The following is a 16,196-nucleotide window of genomic DNA, read 5'->3' on the forward strand; positions in this document are numbered from 1 at the left end:
GCATGGACCTAGAGATTATCATACTAAGTGAAGTCAGTCAGAAAGAGAAAGACACATACCATATGATATCACTTGCATGTAGAATCTAAAGTATGACACAAATGAACTTATTTACAAAACAGAAACAGACTCACAGACATAGAGAACAGACTTCTGATTGCCAAAGAGGGGGGAGGGCAGTAAGGGAGGTATGGAAGGAGAGTTTGGGATTAGCAGATGCAAACTATTATATATATTGTGGAATGGATAAACAACAAGGTCCTACTTTATAGCACAGGGAACTATATTCAGTATCCTGTGATAAACCATAATGGAAAGGAATATGAAAAAGAATGTATATAAAACTAAGTCACTTTGCTGTACAGCAGAAATTAACACATTGTAAATCAACTATACTTCAATAAAATAAATTTTAAAAAGAAGAAAGCAGGGACCCAAATAGATACTTGCACACCTATGTTCTTAGCAGCACTATTCACAATAGCCAAAAGGCAGAAATGGCCCAAATGTCCATCAACAGATGAATGGATGAATAAAATGTGGTATATCCATACAGTGGAATATTATTCAGCCATAAAAAAATGAAGTTCTGATTCCCACTATGACATGGATGACCTTAAAAACATTATGTTTAGTGAAAGAAGTCAGACACAAAAGATCACATAGTGTATGATTCCATTTGTATGAAATGTCCAGAATAGGCAAATCCATGGAAACAGAAAGCAGATTTGTGCTTTCCAGAGGCTTGGGGAAGGGAGAATGGGGGAGTAACTCTTTAATGGGTTTTATTTGGAGATGATGGAAATGTTTTAGAACTACATAGAGGTGATGATTCCACAACATCATGAATGTACTAAATTGTCACTAACTTGATCCCCTGGGGATCAAAGTCGCCCCCAGTTAAGAACCACTGGTCTATTTCTAGAAACCTTACCACTTCCTTGTTGGTAAAAGATGTTCATAATAACTAACACTTATATGGTGTTTACTAGGCACAGACACTGTTCTAAAAACGTAGCATCTCTTCACTTATTTAATCTTCCCCAAAACTCTATGGGGTCTTAGTTCTGTCCTCATTCTAAACAGGGTACCTGAGGCACAGAGCGATTGAGTGACTTTCCCAAGGTTGCTCAGCAGGTGAATGGTGGGGTCAGGATTTAAACTAGTTGTCTGGCTCCAGCACCTGCTTTTTTGTGTTTTCTTCTGACCCTCTGGATGTGGGACCTATCAGATTGGATTTTTTTTTTAATTCTTTATCTCTTCAAAGCTGCAACAGGTTGTTGAGAATATCGAGTCACTTCTCACCAATAAGACTGTATGGGGAATGGAAGAGGGGAGAAACATCACAGCCACGTTCACATCTATTCTCCAGAAAATTGAATCGGTTGTTCTAGAAACTGCCTTGAAAACCCCAGACCAAAAACTCCAGAAAGTCCAAAACCGTACTGTGGGTAAGAAGACAATAAGGCATGATATACACAGGGTATGGTTACTAACTGGGGTCTGGATTGAGCAGTTAGAAAAGTAAATAAGTACTGCATGAGTCCATTAATATAAAATTCTAGAAAATGCAAACTAATCCATAGTGACAGGGAGGAGAGGGCAGGTGAAGGGAGGAAAAAAGGACATGAGAAAAATTTGGAGAAATTGTTGGGGGTGATAGAAATGCTCTCTACCTTGATTGTGGTGGTGGTTTTACAGATGTATACACTCAGTGAAACTCATCCAGTTGTACACTTTAATACATGCAATTTTTTGTACATCAATTACACCTCCATAGAGCTGTTTTTAAAAATTGCCAGTGGGGGAATTCCCTGGCGGTCCAGTGGTTAGTACTCGGTGCTTTCACTACCAGGACCCGGGTGGATCTGGGAACTAATATCCCACAAGCCGCCCGGCGTGGCCAAAAATTTTTTTTAATAAAAATAATTTTTAAAAATTTAAAAAAAATTTTTAAATAAATAAAAATTGTCAGTGGTTTCTAATCCTGAGTCTGGGATTCTGGCTTGAAGTTAGGTTTTTGGTTTTTTTTCAACCAGTGCTTACTGGTTACAGCACACGTCACAGTGATGCTACTTAAACCATCCCAGAAGGAACATCTTACTACATATTTTTAAAATAAAAATACTTTTATTAGGGAATTCCCTGGTGGTCCAGTGGTTAGGACTCGGCACTTTCACTGCCGGGACCCGAGTTCGGGGAACTAAGATCCCGCAAGCCACGCGGCGCAGCCAAAAAATAAAAATACTTTTATTATACAAGTCATACATATTCATTATATATCTATGTGATGAGCTGATATGTCAATTAGCTTGAGGTTGGTAATCGTTTCACTATGTATATGTGTGTGTCAAGTCTTCATACTGTACACGGTAAATATATACAATTTTTGTTTTTGAAAATAAAAATAAATAAAATACCATAACAAAGCCAAGTATTAAATTTTTAAAAAATTAGGAAAAAACATGTACACTAAACTAAATTGAACCCACAACCCAATCCTCCAATCTGATACCCATGTAGGTACATGTCTGATGAAGAGACACATGTTTGTTGTGTATGTTACAATTTACATACGGTTGCACAACCTGCTTTCTCACTCACTACATTACTAACATCTTTCCGTGTAAATCATATACATCATCATTACCTATGTTACTGTCTTCAATGGTTTATAGAGTGACATTGTATATATAATTTATTTATACTATATATTTATTTATACTATAATTTATTTATTTCCCTATTCTGGTAAGTGCAGGTTGTTACCAAACAACCCTGTGACAAAGACCATTGTAAATTTATCTGTGTATATTTGTTTGATGTTTTCTTAGGATCAATTCATAGAAGAGGAATTGTTAGGTCAAAAGGAAAAAAACATTTTATAGACTTTTGATATATATCACTATATTGGCCTCCAGAAATGCTGTTTGCGGTGCTTTTTATTCAGCTCAGAGATGTCAGTGTACTTGTGTATGCCTAACTAACAATTTTGTTTTACCAACTTGCATGATAAAGTACTTTATACTCTATAAAAATAGTAATCTTTTAAATTGTTTTAATAAAATAAAATTCAGTGCCTAACCTTCCTGGAAAACCAGAATCTGGACAATTTCATTCAAAATTAAACCAGATTACGAGTAACTCTCATCTTTCCTGATTTGGCCAGTTCCTAATTGTTTAGTCGATGACCAAGTACCCTTACCTCAGGGGCTTTTTAGTCTCCTCATCTATAAAACAAGATAATAATGCTGCATATAATACACTTACAACTAGGGCTGGTAATTGCTATAATTTTGATTATTCTACTTTCCACTCTTTAGTATTATAAAGTTTCATTTAAATAGTATCATTTTTTATATTCCTATCTACTTTATAATAGTATCATTCTTTAAGTGCCATTTTGTTACTTGCTTCTTTTTAACTTTTTTAAACATATACAAAAGGAGACATAATAAGCCTACTGCACTCAACATCCAGATTGAATAATTTCCAACTCATGACCAGTCTCAGACTGTCTGATTTTTAAGATAAATATTTTCATGAACTTATTTCCTGCTCTTTTTTTTTTTTTTTTTCCTTTTGGCCATGCCATGTGACTTGCAGGATCTTAGTTCCCCCCACCAGGGATCAAACCCGTGCCCCCTGCAGTGGAAGCGTGGAGTCCTAACCACTGGACCACCAGGGAATTCCCTTATTTCCCGCTTTTCTGTGACTTCATTTTTATTGGAAGCATGGTTCCCCATTAAAGAGATAAGCCATAAATTATTTAATCAATTCCTTCTTAAACGTTTAGGTCACTTCCCATTTTTCACCATTATCATCTTTGCTGCTGTGAAATTAGCTACATCTTTCTTGTAGCTAATTCTGCCCTCTTATCCATGACTGATTTCCTAGAATAAATTCCTAGAAACAGAATTGTTGCTTCAGAGACAATATGCTAGAGAATATTATTTAAGAACTTGGTTTCAGGAGTTAAGAGTCCTACTTAAATTCTGAACTTCAGTTTCCTCATCTGAACAATGGTTCCTCATGGCGTTATATGATGCTGTTATAAGATGATGATGTATAAGGATCTTAGGCCAGTGCCTGGCACATCCTAGACATTCAGTAAATTTGAGCTGTTTGTGTAGCTATGCACATTTTTAAAACTTATAATAATGGTAAGCTTGCCCGTTGTTTTTCTTACCAGCTATTGAAACTCGAGTTGTTACAGACAATTGCTCCAAGGCAGTCATCTTCAACTTGAACGCCCAAATGAACTCCATGGATATCCATTGCAGTGACGTCATCCAGGGAAACACAAAAGGTACAGGTGGTAGCTGCATGCAGAATCCCTAGGACACGCAGAGCCGTGTCACTGTGTGAGTAGTAAGGAAAGGTCCACAATAGGCTTCTCCCTAATGGGTCTGTTACCCTAAAGCTGTGTCATTTGAGTCTTTTCCTTAAAAAAAAAAAAAACTTCTTAAAATAGAGGCTTTCTATTCTTCAGCATGAAAGAGACTTCTTTGCAGTTGAGGGGCTGCTCTACCTGGGTCTCAGTTTAGGTTCACTCAGAAGCAGTCCATGGACAAGTATAAGGAGTTCAATTGTAATGATTTTATTTGGGAGATGATCCCAGGAAGCATTAGTAGGTGTATCAGTCAGGGTTCTCCAGAGAAACAGAACCAGTGGGGTGGGTGTGTGTGTGTGGAGAGAGAGACAGAGAGAAACAGGGACAAAGACAGAGATTTTAAGGAATTAGCTCCTGTGATTGTGGAGGGTAGCAAGTCTAAAATCTAGCCATCAGGCTGAAGACCCAGGGAAGAGTTGTTGCAGCTTGAGTTGCTCCGCAACAAGAGAAGCCACCGCAATGAGAAGCCCGCGCACCGCGCACCGCAACGAAGAGTAGCCCCCACTCACCAAAACTACAGAAAGCCCGCGCGCAGCAACGAAGACCCAGTGCAGCCAAAAATAAAATAAATAAAATAATTAAAAAAAAAAAAAGAATACCCAATGTGGGATACCATTAATGTGAATTTTTAAACACAGAAAACAATACTGTATATTATAACGGAAACATGCTTATGTCGTAAAATTACAAATGTATTCACGGAAAGGCCACACTTCCACTTCAAGTTCGTGGTTATTTCTCGAGAAGGAAGAAAGAGAATGAAATAATAGTGGGATCTTTAGCCATATCTAAAACATTTTATTTCTTAAAAAATACTTAATTCTGAAGCCAATATGACAAAACTATAATATATTTTAAATCTGAGTGTAAATGTCTGTTATGTCTTTTTTATAGTTTTCTAAGTGTTTGAAATATAAGCTGCACTTTTTTAGAAAATAAGGATGTTTTAAAAGAATTCATCATTTACCACATTCTTGGCACTGTGCTAGGAGCCCTGTGGTTTCCAAATGAAGTATCCGGTATTAGTTACTCAGTAAGTTTAGTGCCTGTTGGAAAAATGGGATTAATCCACAGGAAATAATTAATGGACAGATGAATTCTCTTTGGCACGGCAGGGACTGCACTTGAAATACGAATTTGGAGAAAGACACATCAAGCTGCCTGAGGAGCTAGGGAAGACTTCCCGAGCCAGAGGCTGGGTTGGAGCTGGGTCTTTGAGGAGGAGTTGTGAATATTTGGGTAGGAAGAGCAGGAGAGGAAAAGTAAACTTCCTAGGCACAGCTGAGCACAGGTGTGGCGATCATGGGAGTCTGGCAGGTATGGAGTGGGAAAGGGCAACAGAAGGAATGGTGGCACTTTTTAAGACTCCATTATTCTGTTTCCTCAGGTCCCAGTGTAGTTGCCTTTCTTTCATACTCTTCTCTTGGAAACATCATAAATGCAACATTTTTTGAAGAGGCGAATGAGACAGATCAAGTTTACCTGAACTCCCAGGTAGTGAGTGCTGCTATTGGACCCAAAAGGAACACACCTCTCTCCCAGGCTGTGAGTCTAAGTTTTCAGCACGTGAAGGTGGGTCAAAGCCGCAATTTGTACTTGCTTAGGTTTCACGGATGTTAGACCAAACAATTTTCAAATACTCCCAAGTCAATGATTCTGGACCTGCACTGTGCAATATCATAGCCAGGAGACAACTATAGTTATTGAGCATTTGAAATATGGTGAGTCTGAACTGAGATTTTGAAGACTTAGTATTTCCAGGTTTAGATTCAGTACTTCCAGACTTTGAAGACTTGGTAAGAAAAACAATGTGTTAAGCATCTCAATAATTTTACACTGATTACATGTATTGATTTATATTGACATATTAAAAGATATTATTTTGAATATAGTGCTTTAAATAACATATTTTATTAAAATTAATTTGACCTGTTTCTTTTCCTTTTTTAATGTGGTAGTAGAAATTTTCAAATTACATAAGTGACTCACATGATATTTCTCTAGTTCGTGGAATTTTTTTAATTGCAGGTACCTCCTACATCTGTGAAATTTGAACCGAGACATACTATTTATTCTTGCACAAAAGCCTGGAATTAATTATTAAGACTACATAATGCAATCAGAAGAAAAACTTTTCCCATTCTCTGCCCAAACTCTTAAAGGCAGGAGGGCTAATAGCCAGACATAGTCAACTGTTTAGAAAGTTAGAGTTGAAAGAAATCTTGCCGTTTTTTTGACAACATGGATGAACCTTGAAGGCATTATGACTAAGTGAAATAAGTCAGACAGAGAAAGACAAATACTGACTGATCTCATATATATGTGGAATCTGAAAAAACAAACTCATAGAAACAAAGGACAGATTGGTGGTTGCCAGCGACAGAAGGTGGGGGAAAGAGGTAATCGTGATCAAATGTTACAAACTTCCAGTTATAAGATGAATAAGTTCTGGGGGTGTAATGGAGAGAATAGTGACTCTAGTTAACTCTAGTTAACAATACTGTATGGTATATTTGAAAGTTGCTAAGAGAGTAGCTTTTAAAAGTTTTCACCACAAAATAAAAATTGTAAATATGTGAAGTGATGGATGTTAACTAACCTTGTTGTAATAATCACTTGGCAATATATACATATATCGAATCATTACATCATACACCTTAAACTTACACAATGTTATATGTCAATTAAATCTAAATAAGGCTGGAAAAAATAAATCAAATTTTTTTTAATTTTTAAGAAAATAAGAATTAAGTGGGGGAAGGTGAGGAAAGGTAGGTTTTCTCCATCTGATGCATAAAATCTAGGAATGGAATTTTTCATGTATGGCATGGAGCAATGGAAGTGAAGCAAGGTATCTGGGGATGGTCTGGTGGATTATCAAAGGAGATACAGCCCCCAAATATGAGAGCATCCAACTCACATCCTTGGCCCGATCAAGTGATGCTACGGACATCCTTGGGACAAAAAAAAAAGAGATTGAAAACTAACTTTATTCTCTCCTGGTGATGTTTCTTCCCTACACTACCCCTGTCATTGTACGAGCAATTATTGTGTGGTAAGCGGTCAGGGCAGAATTGATGTGAAGAGATGAGGGAAATTTGGCTTAGAGAGTATTTGGGAGAAAAATTTAAGTGAGCCTTATACTCTATTTTTATTTGACTCCCATGTTGGAGGATAAAGTCCTGAAACCAATGACATCTTGTAAAATTCTGGCTCCCAGAGAGAGGTGGGCTCATTTTCTGTTATGTGGAATCCCAATAGAGTTGGGACTACGCGGACAGGTTCCTGGTGGTCATCGTCTTCACTTAAAATAGAAATCACCTGATCTCTCCTAACCCATGGTGTCACCTCTTTGCACCCCACCAGCATAGACTGACGCTCTGAGAGCCGTCCCTCCCAAGGAAGGACATGATGAACCTGTTCTATTTTCAGGTAAAGCCCAGTATCAAAAAGGTCTTCTGCGTCTACTGGAAAGGTACAAAGGAGGGCGGCCACTGGTCCATGGAGGGCTGTTTCCTGATACACGCAAACGAGACTCACAGTATATGCAGTTGTACTCACCTGTCCAGTTTCGCCGTCCTCATGGCCTTCCACAGAGAGGTATGATGTAAACATTGAATTCCTCAAGCTAATCCTTTTTGAGGCCCTGCTTAGGTGGCCATAAATGCTATAAGGAAAATTTTTAAAGAGCACGTGTCTGGAGTGATTGCAGAAGTGTGTTACTTTAGATAACATGGTTAGAGGAGAATTAACTATTCAAGCTGAAATCTGAATATTAAGTCAGTGGGGTTACAATGTGGATGAATCTCAAAAATACCATGCTGAGTGAAAGAAGTTAGACACAAAGGACCACATATTGTAGGATTCCAGCTATATGAAATGTCTAGAATAGGCAAATCCATAGAGACAGAACAAATTGATGGTTTCTAGGGGCTGGGAGAAGGGGAGAATAGGGGATAACTTCTTAATGGGCATGGGGTTTTATTTTGGGGTGATTAAAATGTTTTGGAGCTAGAGAGAGGTGGTGGTTGCACAACACTGTGAATGTACTAAAAGTCACTAAATTGTACAGTGTAAAATGGTTAGTTTTATATTATTTGGATTTTACCTCAATGAAAAAAGGTTTCAGGGAAGAGCATTCCAAAAAGAGATACATGTATGTGTAAAGGTCCTGAGAGAGAACAAACTTGGTGTGTTCCAGAAATAAATGTGGTTGGAGCAGAGTGAATGAGAGCGAAGTGGAAAAGTTCAGGTTGGAGAAAAGGGCACGGGGAAAATGCATCAGACTTCAAATGCTATGGTCAGGAGTTTAGATTTCACTCCAATTACAATGGAAAGGCAATAGAGAATTTGCATCAGGGATGCTGCATACTTATGTTATTAGAAGAAATCTCTGGCTCCTGGGTCAAGAATGGATGGCGGTGCAGCAGCAGTGGACTGGTAGAGAGGTGATGGTGGTCAGGATTTGGGTGGCAGCAGCAAAGGTGGTGGGAGAAGGTCAGACGGGACACATATCCTAGACGAGGGGTCAGAGTACTGATGACAGAGGCTGAGTGACAGCACACAGGAAGTCCTGCATCCCTCCCCTCCTTGCAGAGATGAAGGTGATCTGCCTATGTTGGGATGCCACATTCCAAGGGGTGGGGGAGTATGATCCCAGAGCAGGAAAGCCTGACTGTGAGCTCCTCTCTGCTCACTCCCAGGAGGAGGATCCCGCACTGACTGTGATCACCTACGTGGGGCTGAGCTTCTCTCTGCTGTGCCTCCTCCTGGCAGCCCTCACCTTCCTGCTGTGCAAAGCCATCCAGAACACCAGCACCTCGCTCCATCTGCAGCTCTCACTCTGCCTCTTCCTGGCCCACCTGGTCTTCCTAACAGCCATTGATAGAACTGAGATCAAGGTACTTATGCTGTCCCAAAATACCCCTGCCCTGCCCCCAGTGTATGCTGATGAGTTCACGGAGCCGTGCTGCATTGGACACCTTAATAAAATAGGCTTGGGCCCCAGAGGGAGGTTGGGGGAGAGGTGCCAAGGTGAGGTGTGCTGCCGTTGATTATCAACCACCTTTACCTTCAATGACCTTGGTCTAATACCAGGTGTTCTGAACTCAGTGTCAGTATAAGAGAGAGGTCCTGGGGCCATGCTCCACCCTGACAATCCCTCCTGGTGACACCTTCCTCCTTCCCCAGGTGCTGTGTGCCATCATTGCAGGTGCCTTACACTATCTCTACCTGGCCTCCTTCGTCTGGATGCTGCTGGAGGGGCTGCATCTCTTCCTCACTGCACGCAACCTGACGGTGGTCAACCACTCCAGTATCAACAGGTTCATGAAGAAGCTCATGTTCCCAGTGGGCTATGGAGTCCCGGCTGTGATCGTGGCCATTTCTGCAGCATCCAGGCCTCGTCTTTATGGAACACCTGATTAGTGAGCTTGACTCTAACCTTGTGCCATGGACATATTTGAGGGCAGTGTTAATAGTGATGATTGGGATATTCACATCAAATGAATATCTCTACTTTCCCCTTGAGTATAAGGGCTCTAATCTCTTTCCCAGTGAGGCAGGGAAGAATGATGTAAAAGGCTCTGGAAGGGGAGAATTTTGCAGTTAGGTTCCCAGCTTTATCTCTCCCATAATGTGTGACCTCAAGTCCTTAATTCTCAGTCCCCTCATTAGTGAAATGGGGATAATGGTCATCTCCATGGTCCCACCTTCAGAATACTAGTGTGAAAATTCAACAGGACTGTGCCTGTAAAATGTTTAATGTAGCATTAACACATGGTAGTGAACAATTAAAGCCTTCATTGTCAGCTGACATTTTCAGGAGACATTGGAAAATTCTCTGTTAGGAAAAGGTGTCATTTCATATCCATTTCACGTGCTTTCTCTGATCTCTCTTTGTGTCCCTTTTCCCATTTTTCCCAGCTGCTGGCTCCACCTGGACCAGAAATTCATCTGGGCTTTCCTCGGCCCCGTCTGTGCCATTATCTGTGTGAGTGAATATGTGGCTCTGATGTTCCTGACCTAAGAAGAAGCACCAGACATGGGTGCAAGATAGCACAAGGGACATATATTTTCCCGGTTGTACGATTTGATTTTTCAACCTGCTACCAATTCAAACCCATGTGCAGGGAGGTAGGAGCTGTGTACAATTTACAGTGGACATAGTACATTTTAACTTGTATTCTACATGGTCTGTGTCATTCTTGCAGGTGAATTTTGTATTTTTTCTCTTGGTTCTTTGGATTTTGAAAAGAAAACTTTCCTCCCTCAACAGTGAAGTGTCAACCATCAAGAATATAAAGTAAGATGAAGCAAGTGGTATTTTCTAACCCCCTTTTCCTCTACTCACTTCCTACTGGTCCCTCCTACATATTGACACAGACATACACCCCACAACCAGGCTCTAAGGACTAGCAAGACCACTACCATCTTCCACTATCACAATTAATGAGAAGCTGTATTCACTAGAGTACAGGCTAAATTTCTGTGACCCAAAAAAGGGAGTGAAATAGAAGTTTATTTTATTCTCACGCCACAGACCAGAGGTAAACAGTCCAGGGCTAATGGGAAGCTCTGCTCCACAGAGTGATCCAAGGACTCACTTTCTTTCTATTGTGTTGCCCCACCATCCCCTAGGATGTTGTCTTTATCAGTATCCCATATGTGGGAAGGAGTTGACATGGAAGTTGCAAGTTCCACATTTGCTCATATCCCATTGGCTAGACCTTGGTCACATGGTGACACCTAGCTGCAAGGGAGGCTGGGAAATGAAGTCTCTAACTGGGTAGCCATGTGTCCTTGATAAATCTCAAAAAGCGAAGAGATCTAACACTAAACGGAAGAAAAGGAGAATGGAAGAATACAGCTTTGGCCACACAGCACAAGAGGCAATAGGTTCAGGAAGGATTTAGGTTAAAATATATTTTGTATAATACTATTTCAAAAAATTGGAAACTATGAGTATTTCTTTTATTTTTCAGCATCCGTCTTAATTTGAACATGTAATTTGTTGAGGTTTTCGTTGTAATCACAAAAATAACACATTTGTTATTTGTTTATTATTTGTCAAAAGTTTTCAAAATATATAAAGTTAAAAGTGAAAGTTGCTTACTCCCTCTTTTCCTGCTACTTTTACCTCCCAGGGAATCCAGGGGTAACAAACTGCATGATATGATATGTCTGATATTTTCCCAGACCTTTTTCTGTGCATTTTCTGTAGAACAGACAGGCTCACATACAATAGTGCCACTACACAAATTGTTCCTCAACTAGCTTTTATCACTTATGTAATACGATATTTTAAAATTAGGAATATATAGATACAAAAGTAGGGTGACCTTACATCTCAGTTTGCCTGGGATGGTCCCAGTTTATGTTTGTTGATGCATTGTAATTATTAACAACACTCCTTTTTCATTGAAGCATAGTTGATTTACAACGTTCTGTTAGTTTCAGGTGTACAAAAAAGTGATTCAGTTACACACATATATATATATATTCTTTTTCAGATTCTTTTCCATTATAGGTTATTACAACATATTGAATATAGTTCCCCTGAATAGCACCACTTTTGATCTCAAAAGCCTCCCTGTTTGAATAACAAATTATGACCCCCTCCATCTATAAATGATATAGAGAGAGAGAGATAAAGAGCTTTATCTCTGCAGTTTTAGAATGCTTTACATATGTATGGTACTAATTTTGTTCTATATACTGTCCTAAGTACTTTACATATGTTAAGGTCTCATTTAATCTTTGCAGCAACCCTATGAAATAGGACTATTACAAAGATTAGGGAACTGAGTTACAGAAAAGTAGGGATTCCCTGGTGGTGCTGTGGTTAGGACTCAACGCTTTCACTCCCATGGCCCAGGTTCGATCCCTAGTCAGGGAAATAAGATCTCCCAAGCCACGTGGAGTGATTAAAAAAAAAAAAAAAAAAAAAAAACGCCAGACAGTAACTTGCCCAAGGTCACACAGTTAATTAGTGCTGCCTTGGATTTAAACCCAGGCATTCTAGCTCCAGAGTCTTCACCATTAACAACAATGCCATAGGAGTATTCATGTCCATCATTAGCTTTCTTACATTATTGATTACTACTCCCCTCAGGATGCTGACACTCAAAGCAACAGCTCAACTCTTCATCCTGGGATGCTCATGGTTTCTGGGCTTCTTGCAGATGGGCCCAGCTGCCCATGTCATGGCCTACCTCTTCACCATCATCAACAGCCTTCAGGGTTTCTTCATTTTCCTGGTCTACTGCCTCCTCAGCCAGCAGGTAAACTGTGATCTCTTTCTTTATTGTTTTAAAGTTAAGAAAAATTTGGAGATATGTAGTTTAATGAACATTCAAATCCACGTTCTCTAAATTTTCATAGGCACTTGTGAGTAGTGTGTAAACACTCCCTATATTTTCTCTATTGTGAGATGCTATTGATTGTAACATCAATTGATTAATGGCTTTCAGAAAGTAAATAATTGCTACATCAAGGAAATATCATGTTTTTCTTCAACTTCCCCATGCGTAATAGTCATCTATTGCCGTGTAACAAACAACCTCAAAAATCTCAGTGGCTTAAACACAAATATTTACTTTTCTCATTCTGGAGTCTGCAGGTTGATTGGGGTTCAGCTGATCTTGGCTGGGCTCAGCTTGGCCTGGCTCCAGGATGCAGATCATGTTCAGGTCTGCTCTTTGTGACCCTGAGGCTTGGGAGAAAGGGGAGCATCTACCTAACATAATTTCTTCTTATAACAATGGCAAAATCACAAGAAGGCAAACTCTACTGAGCAAGGCCGTTTCAAGGTGATTCTGCTTGCATCAGCTCCAACAATATTTCATTGGCCAAATAAGATCCCATGTCCAAGCCCAAAGTCAATGGGAGAAAAACACTCCATTCACCACGAAGCTAAGACAGGGTGTAATACTACTACAGAGGAGTGACTAACTGAGATCAATAAAGCAATCTACCACACCCCTTAACATGAACTCTTAAACACATTTCCATGTGATGTATAGCCTCTCTACTAATGTTTTAATAGCTCTATAATGAAATTACATAATAATATAGTTTTTCTAACATTTGATCATAAACATTTTCAAATATACGAAAAAGTTGAAAGAATTATGTAGCGAACACGCACATACCAATCACCTAGATTCTGTAAGTAACGTTGTGCTATGTTTGCTTAATCACATATCTGTCCATATACCTACGCTTCTATTCATCTACCCATCCATCTACATGTACAGCCAAAGAAAACTGTAAGCAACTCTTCTCGGTGGATGTATGCACCTGAGTGAGAACAGTGCAAAAGACTTATTTGTACTCTTCCACCAGTTCAGGGTCTCAGTGCCTGAGGCAGCTCACAGTGTGAGCTTCCAGTTTTTCAAGATATATATTTTGTATTCAACATGGCTACTAAACACAAGCCAATTCATGTGTCTGCAGCTGAACAAAAGAAACAGTGTGCGTCTGACACTTGGGAAATACTGGCTGCTTTGGGCTTGTTGAGATAAATCTCTAAGATGGTTCCTTACTAAGGGGTGCTCAGGGCTAATGTGAACTGCATGCTGGCTCTAGAATTGAACCCCAGGCAAGATGCTACCGTGCTGTATACTACTGAACCATGTTGACATACTTCTACTTAGATTTAGTTAAGTTATACTCATCTATAGAACAGGATACTATGCAACTATTAAATATAATGTAAAAGACTGAAACCCCAATGAAACTTGGATCCACATGGTCCAGGCCAGGAGGTGCAATGGCCAAATAAAGATATTCCAGCAGCCAGAAGAAATACAAAATCACCCAAGTTCTTTATTTGTACTTCTCAAATACCATGAAGAAGACACATAGTCCAGCTGAGCTTTGTTGAGCTCGGCCACTAAGATTTTGAGGTCGTTTGTTACTGCAGCAAAACATGTCCTGACTGATACTCTTTCTTTCCTGATACTCTTCTTCCTCTTCCTCCTCCTCCTCCTCCTCCTCTTCCTCCCTCCTTCTCCTCCTCTTCCTCTTCTCTCTCTCTCTCTCTCTCTCTCTCTCTCTCTCTCTCGCTCCTTTCTCTCTCCCTCTTTTCATCACTCTGCATCTACACGCCCAAAGAACCAAACTAGGAAAGGAAGAACAGCTCCTCTGAGGACAGGAGAGAGGAAGAAACTGAGCTGACAGAGCAGACACTCCCTAGAGAACAAAGGATGAGCATAGGCATAGACCATTCAAATGTTAATTTTTGTCTGGGCACAAGAATATTTTATGACTGGAAGGATATTCAAAATATATTAGTGAATATATGTGGAATCTAAAATATGATACAAACGAACTTATTTACAAAACTGAAACAGACTCACAGACATAGAAAACAAACATTTTTACCAAAAGGGAAAGGAGGGGGAGGGAGGGATAAGTTAGGAGTTTGGGATTAGCAGACACAAACTATCATATATAAAATATATAAACAATGAGGGCCTACTGTATAGCACAGGGAACTATATTCAATATCTTGTAATAAACCATAATGGAAAAAATATGTAAAAGAATATATACATATGTATGTATAAATGAATCAATTTGCTATACACCAGAAACTAACACAACATTGTAAATCAAATATACATCAATAAAATAAATAATTTAAAAAAAATTTTTTAATATATTAGTGAAAGAGCAAGTTTCAAAACATTGCTCCAGAAGGGTTCTATTTTGTTTATATAACATATATAAATATTCATTGCTTATGCTATGTTATATATTTATTTACGTGTGGGTAATGGTGCATATGGAAAAACACCACTTATTCTCAAGCAATTTTGCCACCCCCAGGGGGGACATTTATCAATGTCTGGGGACACTTTTGATTGTCACAACTAAGGGAAATGGTACTACCGACAACTAGTTGGTAGAGGCCAGAGATATTGCTAAACATCTTATGGTGCATAGGATAGTCCCCACTACAAAGGATGATTCAACTCAAAATGTCAGTAGTGCCAAAGTTGGAAACCTTGGTGTAGCAGATGTTGCTGATGGCTCTCTCATATCACTTTGGCATTATATTCTACATGCCCAGGGTTGCTTATTGTAAACACCTGTGACTCTGTGCCTGTGGGCTTCTTACTGCCCACAGGACATGCCTGCTTTACACACAGGGCAAGCTGGTGGTGCCAGAGAGTAATGGCCCTTTAGAGCAGCCATCAACCAATGACTGACGGGAGCTGGTAGGTAGATGCCCCAGCTCCCTTGTCCCTGGGGTGGGATGACTCTGAGGTGTGTCCTCTGTTGTCTTCAGAGCCCCCGAGTGGCACTGAACCCCAGATGTCCACAGTGGGAAGGAGTATGCATCCTTTACTAGCTGCCTTCCCTTCCCAATCTCACGTCCCCCTGATCTACTGGTGTTTGCTGGGATCAACCCTCAAATGAACTCTTTGCACTTGAACCCTTGCCTCAGGCTCTGCCCCTGGGGGGCCCCAAACCAAGACACGTGGAAGGATACCACCAAAACGTGATCAGTGATTTTTTGCTAGATTGGGGAACTATGTGTGACTTCTATTTTCTTCCTTTGCATATGCATATTTTGTTAATTTTCTACAACAAATGAAAAAATTATTGTGATAAAGTATAGATAATAAAATTTATCATTTTAACCATGCTTAAGTGTACAGATCAGTGGCATTAAATACATTCACATTGTCATGCAACGATCACCACCGTCCATTCGAGAACTTTTTGATCATCCCAAACTGTACCCCTTAAACAATAATGCCCCATTCTCCCCTGCCAAGCCCCTGGTAACCAC

The 16,196-nt window shown here is 39.6% G+C and overlaps 1 protein-coding gene across 6 annotated transcripts in view; it reads left to right on the forward strand.

Annotated features, from left to right (window-relative positions):
• The window catches only part of ADGRE3 (adhesion G protein-coupled receptor E3), a 105,187-nt gene that overhangs the window by 85,993 nt on the left and 2,998 nt on the right, over positions 1-16,196 (forward strand). For all 6 annotated transcript variants that reach the window (XM_082454445.1, XM_082454442.1, XM_082454444.1 and 3 more), the window contains 9 exons: positions 1,268-1,451; positions 4,193-4,309; positions 5,781-5,965; positions 7,826-7,993; positions 9,097-9,294; positions 9,584-9,819; positions 10,319-10,385; positions 10,606-10,697; positions 12,507-12,675. In XM_082454445.1, coding sequence (XP_082310571.1) covers positions 1,268-1,451; positions 4,193-4,309; positions 5,781-5,965; positions 7,826-7,993; positions 9,097-9,294; positions 9,584-9,819; positions 10,319-10,385; positions 10,606-10,697; positions 12,507-12,675 — 1,416 coding nt within the window. The remainder of the gene's footprint in view (positions 1-1,267; positions 1,452-4,192; positions 4,310-5,780; positions 5,966-7,825; positions 7,994-9,096; positions 9,295-9,583; positions 9,820-10,318; positions 10,386-10,605; positions 10,698-12,506; positions 12,676-16,196) is intronic.

Source organism: Balaenoptera physalus, assembly GCF_965194825.1.
Source record: "Balaenoptera physalus genome assembly, chromosome: 3".
In the NCBI taxonomy this organism is placed as follows: Eukaryota; Metazoa; Chordata; class Mammalia; order Artiodactyla; family Balaenopteridae; genus Balaenoptera; species Balaenoptera physalus.